General features: G+C 45.1%; 1 protein-coding gene across 11 annotated transcripts in view; it reads right to left on the reverse strand.

Annotated features, from left to right (window-relative positions):
* Positions 1 to 26,956, reverse strand: part of LOC146207932 (venom serine carboxypeptidase-like) — a 154,366-nt gene that overhangs the window by 46,871 nt on the left and 80,539 nt on the right. For 4 of the 11 annotated variants that reach the window (XM_084591602.1, XM_084591616.1, XM_084591587.1 and 1 more), the window contains 5 exons: positions 24,520 to 24,647; positions 21,298 to 21,475; positions 17,724 to 18,066; positions 16,796 to 17,042; positions 12,679 to 14,838 (listed from right to left, as the gene is read on the reverse strand). In XM_084591602.1, the coding sequence (XP_084447728.1) occupies positions 14,280 to 14,838; positions 16,796 to 17,042; positions 17,724 to 18,066; positions 21,298 to 21,475; positions 24,520 to 24,623 (1,431 nt within the window). In that variant the 5' untranslated portion in view covers positions 24,624 to 24,647 and the 3' untranslated portion in view covers positions 12,679 to 14,279. Of the gene's footprint in view, positions 1 to 12,677; positions 14,839 to 16,795; positions 17,043 to 17,723; positions 18,067 to 21,297; positions 21,476 to 24,519; positions 24,700 to 25,132; positions 25,258 to 26,956 lie in introns of those variants that run through there. The other 7 variants (XR_014704550.1, XR_014704555.1, XM_084591635.1 and 4 more) reach the window with 5 other exon arrangements.

The raw sequence follows: 26,956 nt of genomic DNA on the forward strand, positions 1-26,956 counted from the left end.
GACAAGAAATGCTATGTAAAAATCCAGTATTGGCAGGGATAGTAATCGATAAAATACGCTGTCGGCACCCCATTTTTTTGCAGTAATTCTTCATTCTTTTCTTCCTCAACTGAAGTTTCGAGGTTGGGGCGGGGCGCCATATTTGTCCTGGAATGTTTTCGCGGTTTTGCTCAAGCCGCCACAAAAATGACAGTGAAAATGGCCTCCGACACACACAGGTCCATTCAGTTCGCAAATTCCCAGATTTTTGTTTTCTATTCAACGAGTCCACCTTGCCAACCGGCACATCCTTGCAGCCTTTGGCTGGTTTTTCCATCTATCCGTGGTCGCGTTTCGGGGAAGGTTTATTGTGCCAGACGCTGTACAATACACATCTAAAATGTTCAGCATGAGGCCAGCAGCAGACTGTATGGTATTAAAGAAAAATAGAGCATTTTTGATACAAGTATGCCTTTTCTAAACATAGTACGCCGTGGGCCCGACGTCTATGCAATCTGCAATATTAAAAGAAAAAAGGGCAGAACATGCATGGTGCTCTGGGCTAGGACTCGAGCGGGAGTGAGAATTGATGGCATTTCGACTGCGGATAGTGGTATGCGTGCATACCACAAGCAATGTGAGAATGACGTCATTGTGTAATGGCGCAAAGGTTTGGCCTTGCGGGCCGTTTGATGTCCCACGGTTTTCGTCCAGCCCCTTATTATCTCATCGGCCTTGAAACATGTCTTAAAAAGGGCACAGTACGCACTTTGTCAAGTTCTAAGAGCCCCATCAGGTTTGCTTATTGGCCCACAACGTATGGCTCGTTATGCATTCCCATTGTTTAGAATCTCTTGAAGGTAACCCCTCAGGCGTTCCTCTTCGCAAGGTTAGGAATTCCATGGATGCTGCAAAACCTCAGCGCAGGGCTTTCATGTAAATTCTACTGGGAACTAAACGCTTGACCCAGACTGTACCTCTCCGTTTCCAAATTTAATCTCATGTCTGAAGTTAGGTTGTAAGTATGGATGTGCGAATATTGATTGAAATTTTTGCATACGAATAAAATGCGAATGTAAAAATACGAGTTCCAATATTGAATCGAATATTTAACATCTTATCAGTGAAATGAAAATAGAAAATTAAAAATAGCAAAAGCTGTCCGTCTTTTTTGCTTCAGATTTCACACGATAATTGCAAATAAAGGAAATAAAAATAAAGTAGAATTATCCAGAAGGGTATATCGTACTGAGAAATTCGGTATAAACCTTATACAGGATTTTGTATGCCTGTTTTTTTTTTTTACGGAAGGGACCAGCATAAAACCGGGTGGAGCTGTCATATCGCTGTTGAATACAGTAAACTCTTGTTATTTCAGCATTCAACAAACAAAAACAAAAAAAAAAGAATGATTGAATAAACTAAAAGCTCAAATTATCGCATGAGCTCGAAAAAAAAAATGCTAGAACCTGTTTGCGTCACAGTGGTTTTATCTTATAAAACAGCGGTGTGATGAACGTCTGTATTTGAGATGAAATCGAAGTAAGAACGACGTTATTAGTTTTTCTGGTTTCGCCAAGAGCTTCGCTTTCCGCACTCTGTCCGGAAGGCCCTCTTCACAAAAAGGAAGGTCCCTCTTCACAGAACGGCGCCGTCGCGCCTGAAGAGTGCTTCACAACACAGCCAATGCACTCAAGCATTGCGGTGAAGTGCACAATACGAGGAAACTTCGCGGAGTTCGAAAGTTTGTTTTGGGCGTTCGGTAATTTCTGAATATTCGGAAGTTTCAAATATTTGTCTTTGGAATAAAAATCAAATAAATATACGTATCCGGTTAGTATTTAAAATTTTGAATATTCACACACACTAGTTATAACGGAATGTGGTTACGTTTTCATGCTCCTTCTTAGAGGGAAACTCTTATCTGACTCGCATGTGCTTGTCGCTTCCAAATGCCAGCCTGATCGTGAGCACTTCAAAATGTCTTGTAGTATATACCCAGATTTTCAATCGTATTTGACTGTGAAATCCCGTGCTAGCCATGCGTTCTCACCCTGGCCCTTTGGATCATGGAGACCAGCATTAGAAATGCAATTGAAAAAGAATGCAGCTGTGCTCTGATTTCCGTCCGTTAACGACAGAATGCAGTCGGTCGAGATAAATCTGCAGAGCTTTTGGTTGAACACCGCTTGCCACTGCGGGATGTAATTAAACGCCACATGCCAGTAACAAAGTCACTAACGAAGTACGTATGTAACTTTAGGCGATTAATAGGGCAACTTCATCAGTTAATGTTCCGAGTTAAAAAATATAAGCGATAATTTAACTTCACGGCGCTGGAATGTACAGTTTTTGTCACAGGTTTACAGCCCAGCGGTTTTTCTTGTAAGCCATTTTGTGATGCTTCTTTAGCATTCATGGAATTCCTTTTGTAGAGGGTAAACAAAAAAATATTCTCACCTCCAGAAAATTTCGAACGCTGGAAATGCATGACCACTCACACGATGTGGCTCAGAAGCAAAGCTCCTGGCCTTTAAACTATTGACAAAGACTGCACGTTCAAAAGCAATGTTTGACTTCGGTTAGCTTTGCCCCTCATTGCCATACATAGCGAAGCTTTGCCTTTCTACTGGAATGTACGAGAAGGAAGGTCATCGGTGTAACTTTGTCAGAAACGAAGCCAATAAAGATGGTCAGATAGGAGAGATAGATATATAGAAAGTAATTTAATGAACGGAAATCTGGAGAGGTCTACCGGAGGTAATGCTCCACACTGAGGAAAGGGGAAAGAGGAAGGAAAGGAGAGTTATGGCACGAATGCAGGGTGATGCGATAGTACACTGACATTCCTCGTTGTGTTCCGAGGTATAGAGGCGATCGCGCGCACGCGTCGCGACATTCGTCTGGCGCAACATGCAGCACGCGCCTTCCACACACCAAAGTAGACACTGTACACGCACAGGCAGAGGTGTAGAGAAGGGCTCTGCACTATTATATGCCGCCACAAACGCGTAAGTAGTGCACCAGAAAAATCTCAAAGTGCAGTCTTACATGTTCCGGAACAAACACGCATGCATATATGGGGTACGCACAGTAAACAGCGCACTTGCGTACAGCGCAGCAACCGTTATAGTATACGGAAATCTAGGCCTGTTTCACGGAAGTACTCTAAGAGATCCGGCATCGCACACCGATTATCCTACAGTTAGTTTCGCCCTGGTTCCTAGAGTAGTTTTATCGGAGACAGAGGGATGCCCCAGCTGTCCTAAGTGGTTTCTAAGGCACTCTTTACATCAATATTGTGAGGGCACTACCAAATAAAAAGATGAATTGTCTCTGGAATATTTCAGTTCCAGCAGTTCTGGCTGTCTTTAATTCGAATCTCGTGTAGGCAGGTTTTGGTTTGCAGGATGTCAAGCCGTTACCGGTGGAGCACAGTTCCCTGACGTCGCTTAACTTTAGATAGTAGGTAATGTCGTGAACCTGCATCAAATCGATAGGTGCTGCCTTTCTCTCTCAGGAGACAATCTAGGAATTTCTCGTGGGAAGCGACTACGGAACCTCGTAGCTACTGCAGCAGCCAAGCTCCCGGCCTTTGAAGAGCAAGCTTCACTACGCCAGGTACTTCGAGCCGTCGGGTATGCACGGTTTTCACCTTGATGAAGATTTAGAGCTCAAGCTTCTGTTTTAAGCCCGGTAGTCGTCATGTGACTTTGGGGCATAGTTACGTTGGCCACCAAGTGGCCCGTGACCACTGTCAAGGTCAAGACCACGAGACTTAGAGGTCAAACTTCGAGGTTAAACCTGGTGGAAGCCATTTGACTTTGGGGCATAGTCACGTGGTCACCAAGTGGCCCGTGACCACGGTCAAGGTCAAGTTCACGCGACCTGGTGGTCGCCAAGTGAATTTTGGGGCATAGTCACGTAGGCCAACAAGTGGCCCGTGATCACTGTCAAGGCCAAGGTCACGTGAGGTGCCGTCATTGCGACGTGCACGTAAGGGCGCTAGAGGGGCGATAAATGTATAAATAGGAGCTCCTGGGCTCCTGCCTAGGTTACAAAACTGCACGAGATAAAGGAGGGCGAACACCCTTCTACAGCAGAGCGTCGGAACGCGAAGAAGGTACGTCGGTATGAGGCCCTGAAAAGGCGGCGTGCCGAAGAAACAGATGAAGAACGGGCTTTACGTTTGGAGAAACGCACAATGTGTTTAATCCAAGCTTGGCAATGAACGTAGCCTTGTACGTGAAGCTTTCGCTTCACTCCAGGGTTAACCAAAGTTAACCACCAGCTATATTTTTATTGCCGCTGATGATGATTATCGAAAGTGATGATCACGTTCTCAGTCGCAATAGCGCGTACACACGGCGGAGGATTGGCCAGGGTGCATTAGGAATACAAACACATTTATCTTCATCAACCTGACTGTACCCACTGCAGGGCGAAGGCCTCTCCCATATTTCTCCACTTAACCCGGTTCTGTGCTAGCTGCATCCACTTGACCCCCGCGAACTTCTTAACCTCATCCGCCCACCTAACTTTCTGCCGCCCCCTGCTACGCTTTCCTTCTATTGGAATCCAGTTTGTTACCCTAAGCGACCATCGGTTATCCTCTCTTCGCCCTACATGTCCTGTCCATGCCCATTTCTTCTTCTTAATTTCCACTAGAATGTCGGTAACGAGTTATTTCTCTGACCCACTCTGCACGCTTCCTATCTCTTAATGTTACACCTACCATTTTTCGTTCCATAGCCCTCTGGGTTGTCCTCTCTCTAGAATTCTCTTGGTTAGCCTACACGTTTCAGCCCCATAGGGCTGAAACGTGGACACATTTATGGACAAGGGGGGAAATGTTTGGATAGCTTTGTCTCTCATACTAGATTTTGAACCAAAAATAATAAAAATGAGAAGGCAATGAATTTTTATTTCAACAAAGCAATATACTTGAGAAATAACGTAGCTATGAATAAAATTGCAAATTGGGTTTAGGACTTATCCCTAGGAGCTAGCCCCGAAGGAGATGTGGACCCGAAAAGTTAGAGTAAGCCCTAGTTAAGCGAGGGAGGACCCTAAGTAATTTCTACGGAGGGAAGCAAACCGCCCGCAGGAAACAAACATAAAGGGATATATGGTCTCAGTTTCGCAACAGTTCTCGCAAATGTTCGTCATAGATTACCTCGATCGCCATTAACCAAATTTTAGTTGCGGTATTCTGCAGCGCATGATTGCCGTGGACTCCTCGCATCGCCTTTAACTGCACATAATCGCCACTCTTTCGAGTTGTGCAGTGTGTGCCGTCTTTATCAACCTCCATCCGCACGCAACGGATCCAAACATGGAGTTCTCGCATTGTGATCTTAATATGCGTGAATGGGTCCTAAAATTTTATAATTATGTACTCTAAGGTTCCCGGCCACCGATTTCACCGATTTTCGCTGAAGCCTCATCTTGAAACCCTAGATTTGAACCGAAATGAAAGATGACGTGCTTGCCCACATGCTTTGAATCTGACCAACTTAGCAAAATCGGCTTCAATTCTTTTTTCCAAGCGGCTGCTTTGAATGAGGCTTATCAGCCGCCATGGCGAAATCCGAATATGCGGGTATATGATTATGTATTAAAACTGGGTTTTCGCTGGCTCTTGCTGGTTATGCAAGGGCGCTGGCTAGGATTCTACGTAAGTTGAGGACAATTCAGAGGGCTATGAAATGAAAAATGGTAGGGGCAAAGTTAAGAGATAGGAAGCGTACAGAGTGGGTCAGAGAAAAAAAACTCTTTACTGACATTCTAGTGAAAATCAAGAAGAAGAAATGTTCATGGGGAGGACATGTAGTGCGAAGAGAAGATAACCGATGGTCGCTTCGGGTAACAAACAAGATTCCAAGGGAAGGAAAACGTAGCAGAAGGTTAGATGGGAAGATGAGGTTAAGAAGTTCGCTGTGGTCAAGTATCCACTATACTAGACCGGGTTAACTGGAGGAATATGGGAAAGACCTTCACCCTCCAGTAAGTATAGTCCGGCTGGTAATGATGATGATGATGCTGGCTATGCTGGCGTTTTCCCTAAACCAAAAGGTGCGTCTGTCAGCGAGAAAACTGCGTTTAAAACCTTCTCCCCAGTGAATTCAAACTCACGACATCCTCCTCTTAACAGGTAGTATTGCCGACTCTTTCAAGTGAATGATACTCTTGCCTGGCCCCTGAGATCCATGCCACAAATTAACTGTAAAGGCACGCATTACACTTGCGAAATTTGTTGATAGATGGTGACACCAGTATTTCATTTCTTGGTCTCTAGCTTGTAAAGGTTGTATATTCAGCGAGAGCGGTCAGTAATTGTGATTATAACGCGATGTGCACACTATCATTGAAGGCCAACTTCTGTTTGTTTTCGCTGCCTCTAGGACACAACCTTCGCAGGACAGCCAATCCAAGTAGCACGCCCGTCCAGCAGGTAATGTTCTTCTGATGTAATTAGTGGATTATTTCTTAGCGCGAGAAGGGAGTACAACATGTCCCCTCTAAAACTTGTCAGATAACGATGTGCGATGTTCTGGGCTATGTGGCTTATACTACATACATCCTGATAAAACATCCTGCAGGCGCATTCCTATGCTTGCGGAAAGTCTCAAAAAGCTGTGATGCATTTTTGGCCAATGTTCTGTTCCTTCTGCTCCTAGTTTCTGAACCGCCACACAGGTGTCATAATATGTAAAGCGCGGTCTTGCTGAGAGACCAATGAAGTGCCTCGCCTGGAGAGAATTGAAGTTTAAAGCAAACTGTTTTATTGCGAAAGCAATACTACTCCCATTTTCAGCCCTTCGCGTAGCCACGGTCGGTAGGCACGTTTGACATTTAATGACCCCAGATGGCTGTGACGTCATACCAGCTGCGAGAGATGGGCTACAAAGTTGAATCGTCGAGTGGCAGCGGTCGGTAGGCCCGGCGCGCCGCGGATGAGGTGTTGACGTCACTATGACGTTATACCAGCTGCGAGAGATGGGCTACCAAGTCGAGTCGTCGGGTAGCGGCGGTCGGTAGGCACGGCGCGCCACGCATATGATGATGACGCCGCTTTGACGTCATACAAGCTGCGAGAGTTGGGCTACCAAGTCGAGTCGTCGGGTGGCGGCGGTCGGTAGGCACGGTGCGCTGCAGCTGGAGCCGCGCTGCTATCGAGTGGAGGCGCTGCTGTCACCTCTTCTCTCGCATTTGAGAGGAGGACGAGGAGGAAGACGATAGGTATATAAATGTGCGCGCTTGCTTAGCTGAGGCACTCGCTATGCATCCTGATAAACAGAACGAAAAGTCACACCGTCTCGATCAAGCCAGGAAACGACAGCGGGCTACAGAGACATGAAGAGCGGGAACAGCGTCTCGCTCGAAGGCGCGCTTAAGATGCAGCTAGACGATCGCGTCGTGCTTCTCTTGAATCGTCCTCAACCGGTGACGACTCCAAATCGAATCTAATGGAAGCTTTGAACAGTGAAGACTCTGTGTTAATCGTACGGTGAACATAGTACACCGCAATTGGCTACACAACGAGCTGAACCATAGCGTAGCCATGCCCTTCCCATTGAATAAAGGACATTCAATTCAATTCAAATTGCTTTCGCAACCTACCGGGCTTAACTAAAGCTAAGCCCCGTCTATTTTCTCAAAGCGATAGGAACGTGAGAGGAGAGCACGGAAGTGGAGAGAGAGAAAGAGAGCTTCTACGGCGTTTGTTGATTCATGGCTAGTCTGAAGGGTGATTGCGCGGCCGTGGTTGATGCCAGCGTCACTGAAACCCATGCTTTGGCTGCGCGATCGGAGGGGGCTGTAAGGTACCTTGGATGTCTGACGAGCGAGCAGTGCGGAGCTAGGAGGAGTTGCACCCTGCAGCTCCCAGCGGCTGCACACTAGCGTCGACGCGCCGCCTCTCCTCTACGTACACTGCAGGCCATGGCGCTTCTTCAGCGCGTCCTTTACATGAGTATTATGCGATACCGTATACAGCTCGGTCGGTCGAAAAGGCGGCGCCGACGTCGAAGCCCAGAATTGGGAATAAAATGTAGGAAAAATACGCAATAAAATAAAATTGTCAACATTGGGCTTCGAACGCAGGCACCCTGCATGACAGGGAGGCACGACACGCATAAGCCGCGAAAGTGGTTTTCACTTTTTATTGGCAATGCCAGGAAAGCTCGTTGTTTGCCAATCGTGTCTGAAGGGCCCTCTAGTGAACGTGCTTTGGGGCTTATGAATTACTAACGTGTGTTTAGGGCGTGTTGTTATGTGTACAGTATTAATAATTTAAGAAATTGAAGTATTCGAAGCAAGAAAGATTAAAGACTAGAATGAAAATGCGACGCTAAAGACGCTATCTCTTCTACTATTAAAGTGAAGCTTAAGCGCGTCCTCCTAATTTATAATTTATCGGAAAATGCCCCCTCCCCACTTCCGATGGCACGGTATAGTATACGATATAAAAAAAAAAAACGACATTCTGCAGGCGTTGCCGTGTGCGCCTCCTTTGCACTGTGATTGTCTTGGGAACGCACATGCTCGTGCCTTCGCCATTTCTCGTATATTAATTAAGGGTTATTCGTTTCACCCGTAATTGAAACGAAGTAACCCTTATTCTGCAGACGCTGGTCATCGATCTCCGAGCTCTCGGTACAGTTGACTCCTTGCTTTGCATAATTTAAGCCTCACCGTTCCCAGACGAGACAGATACCATTAGTTATGGGATAGGAAAAAGCAGTCACTCGAATACATTGCGCAGACGCGCACTTCAAGGAGCAAGAGCGTGGGCGATATGCAGGATCCAGCACGGTAAGCACTATATTGTAAATCAAAATATAGCTTTAATTATGCCGCAATTACGTTTTTTATGTACATGCCACGCGCATTTTTTATTTTTTTTCGTATTATCTGCAGCCAGCGGGAAGCGAGTCTGTACGGATACTATCCCGGGCCAACGCTGGTTTGCAGAGTTCGCAGAAACGCTCCTAGCCTCCAAATGAGACTCTGGTTTCCCTATAAAGCTACGCGTGTCACGTGACAAATGACACCGAGGTGTTCTGCACTTAACGAACGCGTCTATTAGTACCAATTACTGCATGTTGTAGTGAAAACCCAACATGCAGAAAACCATGGCTAATTCTATCAGCACAATTTTTGCCCAATTAGTTTCGTATTTACATGTATAGCGTCCTAAAAGAACGCTGAGCGAGTCAGTTTGTGTAGGTACATGGCACGTAAACTCCTCGGAAGAAGGAAGTCTTCTCTCTCTCCTGTTATCCGCTGTTCATATCTTGCCACATAAGCAAGAAGTTCATTTTGGGGGGACATTATAGTCTGGTTGTTTCCTGGATGTGCCTAACGCCTTTCTTTTCTTTCGCGACTGCAATGAACAAAAGGGGGGGGGGGGGGGGGGAAACGCCGCTCCCAAGGGCCTGCGGCACCTTAGACACTGCGTAGCAACAAATAACATCGTGACGGCTATATAAGGCTGTGCCGGTCAATAACCGACCGATGCGGAACAGCAGCCAGAACCGCATAGTGCACCATACGGGTGACCGTACAAATACCTTGTCCCCGGGAGGAGACGGCAATGCGGCCCACTCTTCCGAGCCTGCAATAGAGGAGCAATTGAGCCCCGTGTGACTGGGCAATAGAAACACGCCAACGGCAGGCAAGGAGTGCCCAATGCCAGCCATCAGAGGGCGAGTGCGTACACATATTGAACCTCGAGGCGCGGCGGCGGCGGAGAGGTAGCTATAGGCAGAGGTTCTGCGAGCCGGATGGAATCGATGCACCCACCAAACACCCTTCTCCACTACTTTATTTTTATTTGTTTCCCGGGGAAGAAGAAAGCGCGTGGCAAATTGCGTGGCCAATGGGAAAGAAACCCCGAGACCTCCTTTCCCGTCCCTCCTAACCTTTCTCAGTCCTTCCCCACGTTTGGTGCCGGGAAGGGGTTCCGTTCGGCGGCACCGAAATGGAAATTGGCTCCGTGGCTGCCGTTGACCCAGGTCCTTCGGGAGTTCTCCAACATATACAGAGATGCATACAGTCCCGCGCGAGAGGAAAAAGTGAGCGAGAAAAGGCGCGGATGCGCTCTCCCTTCGCGTGTGCATCTTTTGAGACTGCAATCAAGCACGCTTCTTCGTCCGACGGTGTGCGGAAACGCGAGGCCGCTGTATGTAGAGAAACGAGGACGCTGTCAAGAGGCGGTATCCTTTGGGTAATGTCTAATGCTATGTGTGGGAATGCTGCATGCGAATGGGGTTGGGGAAAGGGGGATCGCGAGCCCTATCTGGCCGCCTTGGCCAGATAGGATGCATCTTCCTCAATTCATAGAGAGAAGGTTCAAAGAGTATAGCTTTTGAAATGCCGAAAGCCTCATGTCGGCGCCGAGAATTGATACCCTGCACCGAGATGACCCGCACAGAATTATATGGAAGGACTCTGACATGTGTTCACGTCAGGGCCTATAGTGAGCTTCCTTTTGGGTTCGACGACAATTCTGGCAAAGCAAGTTTCACGCCACGAGAGAAATGGAACAGTACTCTTTTTGGTCTCCAAAACGATATTCGACCGAATAGGGTTTGCGATTGTCAGATCAAAACCCTCTCATTTTCCTTCCCGAAATTCGCTGCGTTACCATCAGCCGTTAACCTCATAGCTCTTTTCCCATACGTTGTTGCCAGTAGGATTATAAACCCTGTCTATTTTTCGTTTCTGGTAGAATCAGCAAGAGCTTAAGATGCAACTTCGCGGCGCATATTTATTCTGGTTGTAATTTGTTTTACGTCATAATAGCTTGTTCTAGTGTGACGCTGCTGCAGGTATTTAATATTCCTGAGCAGTTTAACTAAGCTGTTATTCGCTTCCAAAACTGAGGAGCATTAATATATTTTCATTCAAGCACTCGGCTTATTGCACGCAACTCTAATATGCAGTTAATCCTGGACTCTCGTTAATTTAAAAATGCTGTCTGATCAAAGCAGCCGGTGTTCTCATTAGTATTTCAGCAAAAAAGAATAAATCAATATGAAAAAGCAATGAACCAGGTACCTAAGCAGTGAACGAAAATGCGTAGAACTGACAACGCTGTCCCAAATTCTATACAAGGGTTCTGTGCGGAAATATATATCATGCTCAATGCCCAGCGTGTCTTCAGCAGCCCATACATAAGGCTCAAACAAACCCTCCGGCGTGCTCACAAGGCGAAGCAGAGTAAACAGTGAAACGTAATTATTTGCAGATTCGCCGTACTCCCAATGGAGTCACTAGACCGCACTGAGACAAGTATTGATCTAGAACAATGCGGCAGGCAGAGTTAGGAAACTGATGAGTTGCATTCATTGTGGGTAATGTGTACTCTTTATGCTCTTTATATGTTTGCGTTGTTATGTATTCAACGTTTTTTTGATAACGCCGACAGATTGACGAGTACAGGCGTGGTGTAAACACACGACGGTTCGGGTATTTCCACGTGCACCTAATTTTAGCTCGAGGAATTATCTTGCTCGTTTTTATTTAGAAAAATATAATGAGTTTCTTCCTTATCCGTCGTCTTTGTCCACATGTGATAATATTTGCTGTACCCAAGAAAGTTCAAATATTCATTAAGATGCCGAAACACGTTTCGCCGCGAACAAATAGAAAATTGTGTTTGACGCTCGTAGAATAAAGTGATAACGTTTTTCCCACCAAAACAACGAAATTTTTCTGCGGGTCACTACATGCAAACACACTTCATTATATTTTCATCAACATTTGTCCGATACTATAAAAATTTCAGGTGCATAGCTGGTTCTTTTTCGAACGCCTACAGCCGCAATGAACTTTTTTTGTCCAGTCCTTTTAACACATAACACACAAAATATAATATGTGGTATAGTCAAATCTAGACAATTAAACCGCGAATGGAACCGAACAGTCTTTCAAAAGATGTCGACATTGAATTCAGCGAATCAAGATCAGACGGTCATGGAGAAATAATGAAAGCAACACTTTTAATAAACAGGAAACTCCGACTGAGTGACTTTCAAAGAGAAGAAAAAGCGGTACACTGTACCCACAGATCAGATAACCATTAGTTACTTAAATTACGTATTTCTCGAATACACATCTTCTGAATGTAACGTTGCTCGAATAAAAGCTTTCCTATACTAGTGCTGGTTCAGTGCTGCAACTGTGTCCAGCCTCGTAAAAGCAACGCTGTGAAGATATATAGCCATTTATTACGCTTTCTAAAGCATTTTGTCAACGTATTGAAGATGTACAAGCATCAGCCGAGCCTTTCGCGCCTTACATAGTAATTCGGAACTAAATTACGGCTCTTAAGACGTCATGGGTTCCCGAGCTTGGGGGCTTCAGGGAGTCTACTTGAAAGTCTAGTATGCTGCAGCTGCATAAGCATGACGTCTGTGTCACGTGATGATGATGATGATAATGTTTAGTGACAAAAAACCGGCACTCAGAATACCTGAATGCGTTGTGGAAAGGAAATTCATAAACCACTTCATTTATTTGGTTCTAAGCGCCCATGAGTAGTACTGCACTGCATAAGAAGAAATATTATAGTCACTGTATTGTACTCTATGGAAGCGCGGGAAAAAATGAGCCTCCGAGATGCTAATGAGGGAACGTCCCCTTCTCGATGCTGAAGGCCAAATGTAGTTCGTCAGCTCTCCGACGAAGTATTAAGACGAAAACCTTTAACGGCTCATGCTGTCGTGGACAAAATGTGTCCCGCTTTTGCGGCGACTCTGATAAGCCGAGGCCAGATGACGTCATAGAGGTGTCAACCAACCACAGAGCACCACCACAGTATGCGCGAATGCATACCTTATGTGGCCATATGCCAATCAATGACTAATTACTAATTAATGACTAATTAGTAATTCCTATATAATTCATCACCTGGTACCCACCTAATGACCAACTAATCAATTAAATATTAGGTAATTAGCTATTTACTAATTATTGCCAGTTGCGAGCAGAATACGGCACTCAGGCTTTCGCCTTTAGCCATTTTAGTCGCTAAAATCCCTCGGAAGTTTCGGGCTGGAGTTTTTTTTTTTTTTTCAATTTTGCTTCATGGCGAGTAATGAAAGCTGGAGAAGACATACTCCTGCTGCGCCACAAAACTTTATGACGCTATATGTATTTCGCTAAATATTTTTATATAAATTGCAGTTCGCCATTTTGGAACTTCACACTATTTACCGGTGCACGAATAACAAAGGCTGCCCCAGTATATTTTTTACGGATTAAATTGAGACGTCTGTGTACTTGCGGACGAATGATGTGGAAACGGGAATTGCAAATACTAGCGTAGAATTTGAAGCTATTGTTGCGGAAGTGTGGAGGCACTGTTTACTCTCCGGACGATCGATAATCACCCTTCGCGTACCGGAATCGATCTCACTGCGCGGTATCGTGGTTAATGAATTCCTCAAGTTGGAGAGCTGCAGATGTAGTTAAGCACGAAGGTTTAGCCACAGGCTTACGGAGTTCAGCGCCATTATCTCGGAGAAGTTGATCTCACAGTCGACAGCGATATGGGCGAGGCAGGTCGTTGGCCCCTTGCTCTAAAATTCCTACCCCAAGGCATTGAAAACCGTTCCTTTGAGTTCAACACGTTATGCCTGTCGACCATTCCGCAGAAATGCACCGCCAACTTTCGCTATAAACTATTCAGTACCACTCAGATTGAATGCCTTCAGCAGGCTTTGTAAGTGGAACTACATTCGCCGTGGTGAGTTATTTTCAAATGGACCGAGATTTGAAGAAAAGTAGCTTTTGGAAAGTGTGAAAAGGGGTGGTTGATGCATATTCAAATGAATTCAGAATAATACTTATGCAAAACACCGGCTCTGGAGTACACCCTCTTGGCCACTTCTGTTATCTCGCTCTAAAAGCAGAGGATGCGCCGGGGAATGCGGGAGGGTTGGGGAAATTGCGGTTGTCAATGTAAATACGTGTGGAGAGGTGACAAGAGTCTTCGGAGTAGGCCGACGCAGCGTTAATATTAAGGCAAATTTGCTTGTAGGTCGTAAAGTAGCTTCCCGGAGAATCAGCGACTGTTGGTAGCATGAATATTCCAAAATGAGAGTACTTTGCACATCTTTATATACCCCGCCCCTGTCTAACATGGAATGCACGAGTGTTTTATTATTTCTCGTCCCCAGAGTCACATTTACTGCTGCATGTCAACGAGCCAAATCACCGCTTCTGTTTTTTCCCGCTGGTAAGAACTTTTGTGAACATTGGCCAACAGGACCGTCATTCAGATATTCCGGTTAAGTAGTAGTGACGTTAGCACTCACGAAGTCTTTGTACAAGTCGGCAACGGCCCGGCGATTGTCGAAGGACACGTAATGACCAGAATTCACGAGTAAAGCGTAGGTGAGGTTGCGAACTTGCAACTTGTAGCCCACTACTTCTCCCGCGCCCGACGAGTTCGTGTACGGCCTTTTCCTTGCTTTCGCGAACTCTCGGCCCCCACTCCAATGAAGGGACCGCAAAAAACGATACACCGCGTCGGACGGGTACACGACGTCCATATTCCCTCCATACAGAAGCACGCGATGGTGGTCGAGAACGGTTTGCACCATATCGGTGATGTCCTTGAAAGCGTCGTACGCGTAGAGGCTATTGGTGACGAAACTGCGCTGTCGTTCCGGAGTCGCATTGACGCCGACATGTATGGCCCTCTTGAAATCGTTGCTTGCGACGTACTCCCGGTATGTGACGAACTCCGCAGGCTCTGTCGAACGGAGTGCAGACGCCCGATGTCGGTATCCGGTGAGCTCCTGGAACAGCGAAGGAGTTCCCGTTTCGGTCCCGAAAAAGACCTCCCTGGGAAGGCAAAAATACAGGGGTGAGCGACAGGCATGAAGATGTCATATCTTCGACTTTTCATCTCCGATGAGAGTAACAAATTGCAGCCGTACTGAACCACCTGACTTTGGTGAAGATCGCGACTCTTGCTAGCGTGTACAGCGATGGCACATTTTGTGGTGTTTGTGTAACAATTTTTGTTGCAGCTACTCAACAAACGTTCCTTGACTTGAAACCTGCATGGTCAACAAGACGCAATAAAAAATGGTTTCCTGGCGATCAACAATACCCATGCGGCATAAATGCATTAGCGATATTTTTAAACAGCCCGTTATATGAGTTTGTTATTGTTTAGGATAAGGAATCGGCACACAACGCTGAATAAAAATCTCCATGGAGGCACTGAAAGGGTGTACTACAGAGGTCATTGCGGGACGTTTTCGCTTTGTCTATCTACCACTCCCTGGTCGTCGCACTCCTATCTTTTTTTCTTCTTCCTTTTCCCGCTCTTCCCTCTTTCAGCAGCCGTGTTCCCGCTCCACACCGCCTCTGTGACGCTTCAGTAAAAGAAACGACACCGACGCGTAACTGTTTTACTGAAATGAGGCTTCTAATTGTTGCTTGCCAGCTAGTGACTTTCTTGAGTGTTTGTGCGTGTATGTGTGTGAAGGGGGGGGGGGGGAAGAGGAAGGGCGGGGCAGACTTCCTTATACCAAAAAATAAAAACAAAATAGAAACAATAATACCTTCGTTTACATTTAATTTGCACAAACATTGTGTGCCCTATTTTGTTGAGCAATAAAAATGACTAACCTTAACTCATGCTTTCGATATTAATCGAGGTCATTGCCTATTTTGCTTAGGAAAATGACCACTAGCAAATTCTTACGATGTAATCCATGAAAGCTCAGAAACGGACGTTCGGGAAGATGTGCAAAGGTTTTTGTTTTTTAGGGTGCGTCCACTCCCTCCGACCCCATATCCCCCCTTCGCTTTCGTATCGCCGCCACTGCTCCCAGCGTACCTTTTAACTCGACAACACCACGTGATTCCATGATCATAAACATGCCGTCACCCAGTCAACGCTTGGCCATGTCGTGCGACGTTGTGAAGTCATCACAGCAGTGTTGACGATTTCAAGAACCAAAGCTGGTTAACATTTTTTTTTTTTTTCAAATTGAGCTTCAAAAGCTACCGCATCAAAAGACGGAAAGTGTTACAACAAACAATATATCATTATTTATCGCGACTGTATATGAACTGCTGGGGTCTTTCATACGTTTTTAAAGCAGCGCCTCGATATAATAACTGTTCACGGTCATCGCTGGTGTTTGGTACAGCTCCCAGTCTGAAAAACCTTATCTATTTGGCCGCTGACATGGCGTGCCTCGTTTCACTTTGTGGTGATTACTTTTATAGCGAAAGCTGTTGTAGCCATACAGCCCTGCATTCTGCCTTACAATTTACAGCGTCAGTGGTGATACTTTAATTGCTTGTAGAACTAATTTAATAGCCACCTGCCCACCATGAGCAGTTATCAAAGTAGAGGTAGAGAAATGCTCCAAACCAAGCTTGTGGAGAGGAGAAAATTCGAGGGGTAAAAGAGGGTGGTTGGAAAGCGAGTGGTGAGTTAGTGACATGAGGTGACAGGTTATGGCGATAGTGGAGGAATGTGCCATCAGAAATTTAGGGATACCTTCGAGTTATCTTTAAAATAACTGCGTACCTTACGACTGCATGCTAAAGAATCTCTGCTAGATAATAGAGGCACAAACTAAGTAATTAGATAGTGGGTGTGTAACAAAGTGGATGTACGTGAACATGGTAAGAACTGCTCTTGAAAGCAATATATTGTTTTTTAAATTTCATTGGGAGAGGTTCACCAGACGGTTATGGTCCAAGCCGGCAAATGATTCTTGTTTTGCGTGATATTGTTAAAAAGACTGGAAGGCTGTACATGCATCAAGGCTCTGACCTCAGCAGAAGCAAGGCCACGAGTATCTCTTGGTCCTCCACGGACTCCTTTATCTGGCCGAACTTCTCGTCCAGAAGCCGCCGGCCCTCGGTGTCGATGAGGCCTAGTTTGAGGAGGAATTTCGCAGGGTTCGCCGACCTGAGTAGCGGTGCGATAAAGCCAGCTCCGCTCATGATGCCGGCCAACTTCATACTTATCTTTGTTTCCGTACTGTGGTGCCGGTGGGCGTAGCCGAAGGCGTCCCGTGCTACGAACAAATCATTTGCCAGGGGGAGTGAGACATGCGGAAATATAACTAACCAAAACATAGTTTTTGTGATATTTTGTGACATCCTAAGGATGCGAGCAACGAATGAAACAACTATAACCATAGTAAAACCGCCTTTCAGAACCTCCCAACAATAGCATTGCTGGACGCTAAGAAAGGGTCATATAAATCTTTACGAAAACGTCTTTAGCCAATACGATCTTTTCTTTTTTTGCCTTGACGGAAAGCTTAGGGAGCGTCACCTTTTCTTTGTGTACTATATAATCTCCTCAAACATATATGGCTAACCAACCTCAATCCTTTTCAAGGCTGTGTTATGCGTACGCAAGACTTGTACGGCCCCCGAGCTACTGTGAACCCTTCCGGAATATTATTTCAACAAGTGTGTCATAGTGAGTTCACAACATCAGTTTTCTTATTTACACCAATGAAGCGTTACGAAGGTACTGCTGACTGAGCAAATATATCGAAAGATCTCTACGCTAAAGTTATCCCTTGCAGTCTAGCTTGTAACACGCTCAATGAAAGGAAAGGAAACACCCTCTACTGTGAGGGAATGAATAGCGGGCAGCACGTTAAAAAAGAAGCTGAAATTCTTGCACGGAACGAACCTTAAAGTAAACGATAGCACATTTTTGCAACGTTGAAAACTTCACTGACCGGAATAGGACTCTCCGGCAAAGTAGAGCTGACGGCCTCGGAACTCGGGGAACAGAATCTCGAATTGCCGCAAGAACTCATCCACGCCGTCTACGGCATCGTCCACGCTCTTGGCGAATGGTCTGTCGTCCTCGTCATGCTCGGCGAAACTGTAACCGCTTCCCACAGGGTGATCCAGGTAGAGGACGTGCGCGAACGACTGCAGGTCACCGCCCGGGGCAGATTTCAAGTGTCCGGCGGCGTCAAGGATGGCGGGGCCGTTGAATAATAGCGGCCCGAGCAATGAAGACACGCCGGGGCCGCCGAAGGTCCATAGAATCAAAGGTGCCGTGTCCGGCAGGTGCTGCGTGGAAATTCATGGAGCGGCTGAACAGTAGTAGGCTTTTTAGCTATTAGCAGCAGCCGTTTGATGGTAGGCTTAGTCTCAGCGACACACATGTAGTGCACAGCGTACCCTGTATTCGCTTCTGTTAATAAAAAAAAAAAAAAGAACCTGAATTCGTGTAATGAACGAAAGTTGCTTTTACACCGAAGGAATGCGATCAAGAGGACACAAAGCCAACGGCTGTATCCTGAATAACTCAAACCGATTCATAAGCATTTTAGTCAATACGCCTGGCACGTATAATAGTCTCAGAAACTCAAGGATGGTCCCATCCCTATGAACTATTGCACTCTGAAGAATTCTCGTAGCGTTGTCGTGTTCCGCGACATGCGTCTCGGAATTTCCATCGCAGTTTGCAGAATGACACATGCAAGACTGTGTCGCGGACTCGTGCAAAACTCCATCCTACTGTGTCGTAGATGCTTTTTACAGCCGCATCTTCGGATTCCCTAACGGAGGCTGAAATGAGCACAATTAACCCTGCGCCGTTGCTCCATAGAGACGAAACATCATACTCAAATGCCGTGACGCACCGAGGGGGATTTCTTTCGACCGCCTCTGTCTGCCGCGAGCACCGCAAGTACGTAATTAGGCGTAATTAGGCGGCGAAGTTTGAGGTGGGTGTTTCGAAATGTGGCCGCGCTGAAATAATTCTATGGAATTGAGTGTTCTGGAAATACTGCCATTTGTAAGTAGAAGATATGTGCATGGATTCTACGCCAACTGCAGGGGTAGAAAAGCTTGTTAGCTTGCTATTGAATACAGATTCTTATAATGTAGTTAACAGTTATACCCCCGTCTTTGCGTTCGTCTTTCCGGACATCATCATCGTTACTACGAACAACCATTGGAGTCCAAATGGCTCTCCCATATATCCTCAATTATGCTGCTGCCATCTAATTGCGGTTAAGTTATCCGAGTAAACTGCCTTGTGTATTGCACTCAATTGCTTTCTTCCGTCTCTTGCTAGCCTTAGCTGCCATCGGCTGCCTTCGAATTACATGTACTTCAATGCATGCCCATATCTTCACTTCGACAGGATTTCAGTAATTCATATATTTGTTCCCTGGCCCACTCAGCTCGCTTCCTACGTCTTAATGTTGCACTTACCTTATTCCTTTCCACATGTGACTGTGTTTTTCTCAGTCTAAGTTCAACCCTTTTTCGTTCGCCTCTACATTTCTTCCTCGTAGGTTAGCACAGGTAAGATGCGACTGCTGAGACAATCTACAGGCAAAAATAACTTCAATCAGTGCTCTCTGTTTCTTTTTAAAAATTGCGTAATTTCAGCGGTCACTTCTTTGTGCAAATGTATTCGAGTTGTACAATGTTTTGGATATTGTACCACCAAGGCAGGCGGCGCATTTTTGTTTGGCAGTCGCTAGAATGCGACAAAATGCACTGCGTACCAGCTAACTATCCATGCTTTACAGTTGCAATAAAATTAATAAATAAACGGACATAGTGCATAAAGTACCAAATAAAATTTATGAGCTAACCGGTAAATGCTCTTATGTAAGTACGTTTCATGCAAGCATCTACTAAAGTCATATAATTGCGACGCTGTTCACCAGAAAACAGTGCAAGGTCAAAAAAGGTCAAGATAAAAAAGAGTTAACCATGGAGTAATGCTGATTTCAAGGCATGAAGGTTTCTTTTAAACAGAACATTGCTGCATAATGACTAGATCATGTACCAAGGAATGACAAATTGTCAGGATATAGGAATTAATGTCAGTTTTTTATGCATCGCGGCCCCTCTGGTCTTCATGGCTTTGGATCTAGTACTTACATTTAACGGCGATTCACCCGATTGGCTACCATTTTCCTGACAATATGCTTAACCTCAATAAATAAAATATAATCCCTTTCACTGAACGCAGTAAATCTTATATTGGTGCATCGCGGCTGGAAGCCTGATGCAAGTTAAGTGTACAGTGTTGCGTTTGCAGCTGGTGCGACCAGACAGCGACACTGTAGAACAGCAGGCGAGAACGCGCCACATTATTGCCCACGGAGCTCAGCGCTGATCCTTGCTAAGCTCCCAGCTGCTTATCGCAGTCATTTGGAGAAAGCCCCTCTAGACACTAGTACCAGCAGAGTCGTTCCCTCGTCAACCGCTACAAGGTCTGGGTAAGGTTGGCACGACAATCCTATCTCTGAACCGTTGGCAATGATAAGCTCACCCACAAGAAAGTTTTGCTATCTCGTATACTGCTATTCATGGTTAGTTCTTTTACCGCGATGTAGACGGCAGGAGGCAGAAGCTTATCTGAAAGTTGGACGTACCAGCCCGCATTTTTAGAAGTTGTTCTGCTCCTTTCCGCGTGAACTGAGAACACTGAGCGTACTGTTTTGTTCTAATTTCTATTTTATTTTCAGTTTGCAATGAACTGGCATAGATATGTATAAGGCAATAAATTACCCCAATTACGTTTAACACGTGTAACATATACTTCAAGCGCTCGAACACAAATAAAGAAAATAGCAGCTGAGGTTCCCTCCGTACGATGCTTGAGGACGGCTTGAGTCGCTCATCCTTGAAGCTGTCTCAAGCCTGGAGGAAAGCTGCGTCATTCTCTTTTTGAGGCTATTGAACGTTTGCAACCGGTGCTCACAAATTCTGGCCACTTTTTCTTCAAGTCGTGCACTTCCAAAACCTAAGCTATCATTTATGATGGCTTTATTTTTTATTAAGTGGGAAGCCTTCATGCAATGCCCGCGCCAAATCTACATTTCTCCCGGCATAAAATGTGATTCTGTAAACAACTAATAAAAAAAGGTTCAACTGATTTCTGATTAACTTTCCAGCCCTTAGCACCGGCGTGTGCGTCTCTAATTTCGTGTGGCGAACAAAAAGTGGAGTAAAGTAGAGGTGTTTTTGTTGGAACTAGTTTACCGGAAATACTAACCTGTTTTTGTCTGTTTCTTCAGAACATGACGCTAGTACCAATTGCCAGACTTGTTCCGCGTCTTGCATGGACATGAAAGCCGGTCTATCAACTCCAGTATTGCCAATTCTGAACGCCCGCTCAATATGAATGAAATAAAACTGAAGCTTTAGCTGCTGTTTTGCGTTCTTTCCTCTTTCAATGACGTAAAATGTACTTCTGGAAAATAACACCGCGAAAACCTCTTCGCTCTGACAGATAACGCACTTGTAGTGTTGCGGCACGTTAAAAGCACATACCTTCGCCTTTGTCAGGAGAAAAAAAAGATGGCTGCCATAACCCTTGTCCACCGTGACGTAACCCGAGTGCGCTTCGACGCCGTGCTCTTCGAAGAGAGTGACCCTGCTCAGGCGCCGGGCTCGCTCTGTGTCGTTACTCTCCAGAAGCGGTGTCAAGAATAGGGGTTCGTCGAGCTGCCTGTACGAGAACAGCAGGAAAAAGAAAGAAAGAAAAATGAATGAATAATAAATGATAAAGATTGCTGAGCAAAGACAAATATGCGCACAAGCTTTGAGCTTTATTGCTAGTGCTGGGATCCGTAGTAAACTGACTTGCTGGACACGCACGGAAGCATAAAACTGACTCTCTTGCGGATTGCAGATTTTAAACAATCTATGTGTACTCGGCCATATGTCTGAGCTTGGTCCGCACGGAAGAGGCACAATTAAATGGCAGAAGGCCGATCAGGGCCACGAATTAAAAAATATAAAAAAAATCAGAACAGCACAAAGAACGTCTCAGCGACAATCAAGCGCAAGCATTATTGGTGAACTTATCTTGACTGACGAGTCGGTGTGATTCTTCTTTTGATAATCGCCAAGTACTCGAAACCGTTGTGAAGGTTGATGCATTGAGAAATAATTGTGAGTTGGCTGATTCGCAGTTTAGACGGCATTAAAACCAAGGGAAACGAGTACATAGCAAAGAGAACTGGTGTTTTGTAAGTATTTATTCTGTATTATCTTAACCTTATCATACTTGACCAAACTTGACAATGCCCGTACCCCACACCTTGTGTTTTACCCTCTGGCAATGACGGTGTCACTTGGCTTAGGCGTTTACCCCTTCTGATGGTAACTTTGACAGTTTACCCCTCCTGCAGCTCTGCACCGACTGCGCTGGGATGTTTTTTGTCGTATTATCTTCTCCTGTGCTTTTTCGTCGGACTGTTTCTTCTATGAGCTATTTTGCCGATCGAAGGTTTTCTCACTGTGCTGCTTATCGCTGTGCCTTTCTTTGCACGCTGTCCAGACGCTTGCTTTTTTTTTTTTTCGCTCCCACCAGGCCAATCTAGTACTGCAGAAGAATGTCGAATTGGATGAATTGATAAGGTGTTATCTTGAAAGTAGCAACGTGAAAAAACGACATGAAAGGGGACAAGAGATACGCTAACTCGCAACTAAAGTATGCAGCAAACATGAAATATATAGGGAAGCCGAGCGACCCTGTAAACCACTCAATCACCGATAAGCAGACATCAAAACACGAGTCACCAAAATTCCCGAACTAAGGTTCCCTGATATAGCTACCCTACTCATTGCATGCTAACGTGATGGGTGGCTCACTAACACATTTATCACCTAGTCGTAAAATGTGCCTAGCTTCAATGATTTCCTCGTCCCCTTTCACGTCCTTGTTTTTTCGTGCTGCTACTTTCAAGCAGACCTAGTTGAGTTGTCCAGTACAGAACATCTCCCCGACTTTACGATAAAGGAAGAAAGAATAAAAACTATACGATTATTATTACAATATGGTTATTTTAGCATTTATGATTTTATTCTCGTACATTTTGTCCCCTTTGTCTACCTCTAGGAACATGCACTATATAAACATTTAGGACGATGACACAACTCCTTTTCCCAGAATAACAGCTTGTTTCTATCTCAGTTGGTAGTTTGCTCCTGTGTAGTGTTTTTCTCTTTTTGTTGTCCTCATTGCACCCTTTTTTGGGGTACAACTCCTTTTACTGCCAATTTGTACGAGTACAGGCACCGCCTGAATTGACGTCCTATATCAGCGTTATTTGTAATGCTTCTGGGTCACCTTGAGTACAACGAAAAAAATTTTAATGCCTTTGCTGGGCTTATTTGACCTTGCTTGAACTACTCTGGACCGCGTGAACTAGTCTCTCTCTCTCTCTCTCTCTCTTTTTTACAATGCGAAACGATATACGAGACCAGGAGGGAATCGCTAGCTTGTATTTAATAACGTTTAAATTGAAAGCGGAGGATTTAAAGAGTTGAGTGGAGTGTCACCCAGTCAAAGCGCTGTCCGGAGAAAAGCAAAATAATTAGTAACGTCGATGAAGAGTACGTTCGCGCACAGCGTACCGTTGTGTAGGGCGCAAGCAATCGAAGGACTTCGAAACGAGACTTTCATGGCGTGGTGTGACAGTTTATTCTCTGTGCAACACGAACTGTGGCAGACCAGCACATCTGATTGGAACCGCCTCTGCAAGGCTAGGAGTGGATGAAGAGAAGGAACGAACGCATATGCCATGCTAAGCCGTGCGGGCTTGTCGTGTTGCCTGCGAGCTGTCTCATCCGAACGTCGCAAAGTCCATCGTTCGCAGCACGGGCGCCGGAGGTGTGGGAATCAAGCAAAACAGACTGTTGTGCCGGCGAGCTGGCGCCGCTGCATGCGAACAACTTATATAGAAGTACAATGTTTTCACATGACGCACCACGCAGCAGAGTAAGCGACGACACACAGGAGAGGCACACAATACACACATACACATAAACAAGGACAATGTGTGTATTGTGTGCCTCTACTGTGTGTCGTCGCCTACTCTGCTGCGTGGTGCATCTTGTCTTCTGACCAACTAGCTCGACTTTCAACGGTAGAATGCTTTCACATTTGCCACTACACATAGCAATACCCTGTTATTGTCAATGTCTCGTGGGGCTTCGCAGAAAACATGTCACTAAAGTTTGCCAGTCACTCAAGAAAGAAAGAAAGAAAGAAAGAAAGAAAGAAAGAAAGAAAGAAAGAAAGAAAGAAAGAAAGAAAGAAAGAAAGAAAGAAAGAAAGAAAGAAAGAAAGAAAGAAAGAAAGAAAGAAAGAAAGAAAGAAAGAAAGAAAGAAAGAAAGAAAGAAAGAAAGAAGAGAGGAACTTGAAGTTTCGGAAAGCACCGTCCTCGGCGGGACTTTGCGAGCACGTCACAGCGGAAGCAAAGCTTCAATTTTTATTGCTGTCGGTGTATGACAACAGGAGAACGAAAAGATCCAAGTCAATGGGTAGAAGTTTTGACTATTGACAATTCCGGTGGTTTCAAAGCGGGCCCGAACGGTCATCCTTTGGCAGTATGCGACTCGACTTGCGTCCGACCTGAGTAATCAATTGCCGCTTGTTTGGTGTGAAGCATTTCATCCTTTTTTAAAGGAATCTTAGTTCATATCACATTCCATAAAAAGAGCGCCAGCATGAAGAAATCCCCATTTAGGAGGATTATACGTACCGCCTCTCCTCTTCAGTAAGAGAGTCGTCCTTGCGACGCGTGATGTGACGAGTCGTGAACAGCACCGTCCAGATGACGAACAGAAGGAGTATTATGGAGTTCATATCAGCCTGTGTAAGTGCTGCTGCCTAAGGACGGGAAGTGCGAGAACAAAGTAGAGCAACGAGACAAGCAAAAGACCTAGCCAAGCAAAGGAAGAATGAATAGGGATTCGGGAGCAGGAGAGGAGGTGTGGAGAAAAACGACGGATGTTTTTATTTAAGTGACTTTCACATAAAAACTGAATTTTCAGCCAACGAGCACAGTGAGAAAGTCTCCTAAGATAAAGTAGTGTACAGTGACTGCCCACTTGCCTTTTCGAATACGATCATATTAAGTGAAGTTGGGCACAGTTTACCATGTATACAGCTCTAATTGTGATGTAGTCTTGCTTTAGAGTAATCTTACTCACGGAACAATAACTTGACGTACTTTTTAACGCTAACGTTTAAAGTTCGAAGTTTATTTACTTTCCTGACAAGAAAAAAAAAAAAAAAAAACGTGGCTAGGGCAAAAAGTGGCGGGTGTAGCAGCCTGATGAGACCTAGCTCCAAAAGTGACTATCACTGCTCACCCCACGTGACAGGTTGCATGTTGAGGCGTTATAAAATGGCCGTTGCGGCAGGATCGATTTCAAGATCGGGGATTAGATCCGATGCGCGGCAGCCGTCTTGTGCTGGAGACGAAATACAGAAGCGCCTGCATGGTTTAGATAAGAGCGCCCAGTAATAAGCCTCAGGTCGGCTAAATTATTCCGAAGCACCCCACAATGACGTACCTCATGGTCCATGCACCGCCTCCAGATGCTAAGCCTAACAACATGCAATTTTACTATAACCGGATGTAGGCGCCCTCACTAGGGCGAGAAGCCATCTCCCCTTTAGAGGGTGTTGGCTCCACACGTGGAATTGAGGGTAAGGGAAGATTGCAGTCGAAGACCATTGTGTGGGCATGAATGAAGGAGGAGAGAGGTGAGGTGAGGGCAATGGAGAGAAAGATGCGCGGTTAAAATAGTAGAGGGGAGGTTGTCTGTCATAGCCCGTGCCTGTCCTGGCATTTCTTTAGGTTTCTCATCCAGGGCGCAGCCAATTTCACAACACGCATGGATGCGGTGACGACGATTAAAGGAAACCAACTGGACATGAACTACAGGGGCATATTTTCTTTTTCAATGTTCACAAACTGATATTTTAAAATTTGCGAGACATACTTCTATGCAGGTGGGTCCGCTAATGCGGACGTTATTTATACTTGATAGGGCATGACGAATAGACTTTCATTTATATAAAATCATCTTAACTTTCTTGCTTTCGACGTTGGTAGTATCACATTGCGAAGTCGAAGGCCATCAACATCGAAGGTGAACGAGCTTTAAATTTTCGTGATCAATACTTTTGTTCGAATCATCAAATATCACAAAAAAAAAAACCGTTTAAGAGCTTGTTAATACGGCCTTTTGAAGTTGCACACTAGTTAAGGGCATCTTATAAATTTTTATGCACAAACTACACACGCCTTTTGTGTATATGATAATGTTGAAGTTAACCCTATCTTGACGACATTACCACACATAACAACGTCAGTATATATTTATCCAATTTGGGAAAGCCAATTAAACGGTCTGTAATATGCTTATATTTATCATTTAACATTCTCAACCATATTGCCGATGAAGAGATTTGTAAAACCGGGCTCACGTTTAACCATTAACGGCCTTCAATTTCGCCGTGTAATGATGCCACGAGAAATAAAAAAGTGTATTAGTTTTTTCAGTTAATTGGTAAACAACAAAACTCTACCAGGTACATGAAGTGCGCCTTGTTGTGAAACGCACCTGGACAAGCAGCACAGACATATCACTCGTTGTTTTGAAAGTAAAGTTTGTGAACTGTTAAGAAAAAAATCACTCGACACAGCCTTAGACGGCCCTTTGATCCACGAAGGCCATTCACTCTGAGCTCCGTACTAAATAAACACAGATCTACGGAAGGCTATAAACGACAATTGAACTGCGAGAGGAAATGAAAGAAGCTTTAATAAGCAACAAAGGAAATTGCTGAGTTACCAGGAAGGCGACACGGTACTTCTCGACAAGAAGCCAGCGGCAATAAAGCAGCCATGCAAGTTGTGCTCAGTGTACCCACGTCTACATATACAAAAAAGAAAGAAAAGAAAAAAAAAAAAAGCCAACATCAACACCCCAAACACTTTCTCTGGCTCGTACGACCATTGCTCTTGAACGAAGGAGTAGTTGCTGCGGACCAACTGAAACACTTTACGATAGGAAACACGGCCAGTGTGGATCGTTCTTCAGGCAATAAGACCGATGAAGACGAGGCAGCCGATGCGTGTGTGCTTCTTGGCGGAGTGTCAGTGACTGGGGCACTCGACGGCTGAG

Source organism: Amblyomma maculatum, chromosome 1, assembly GCF_055883805.1.
Source record: "Amblyomma maculatum isolate TAMU_Amacu chromosome 1, ASM5588380v1, whole genome shotgun sequence".
Classification (NCBI taxonomy): Eukaryota; Metazoa; Arthropoda; class Arachnida; order Ixodida; family Ixodidae; genus Amblyomma; species Amblyomma maculatum.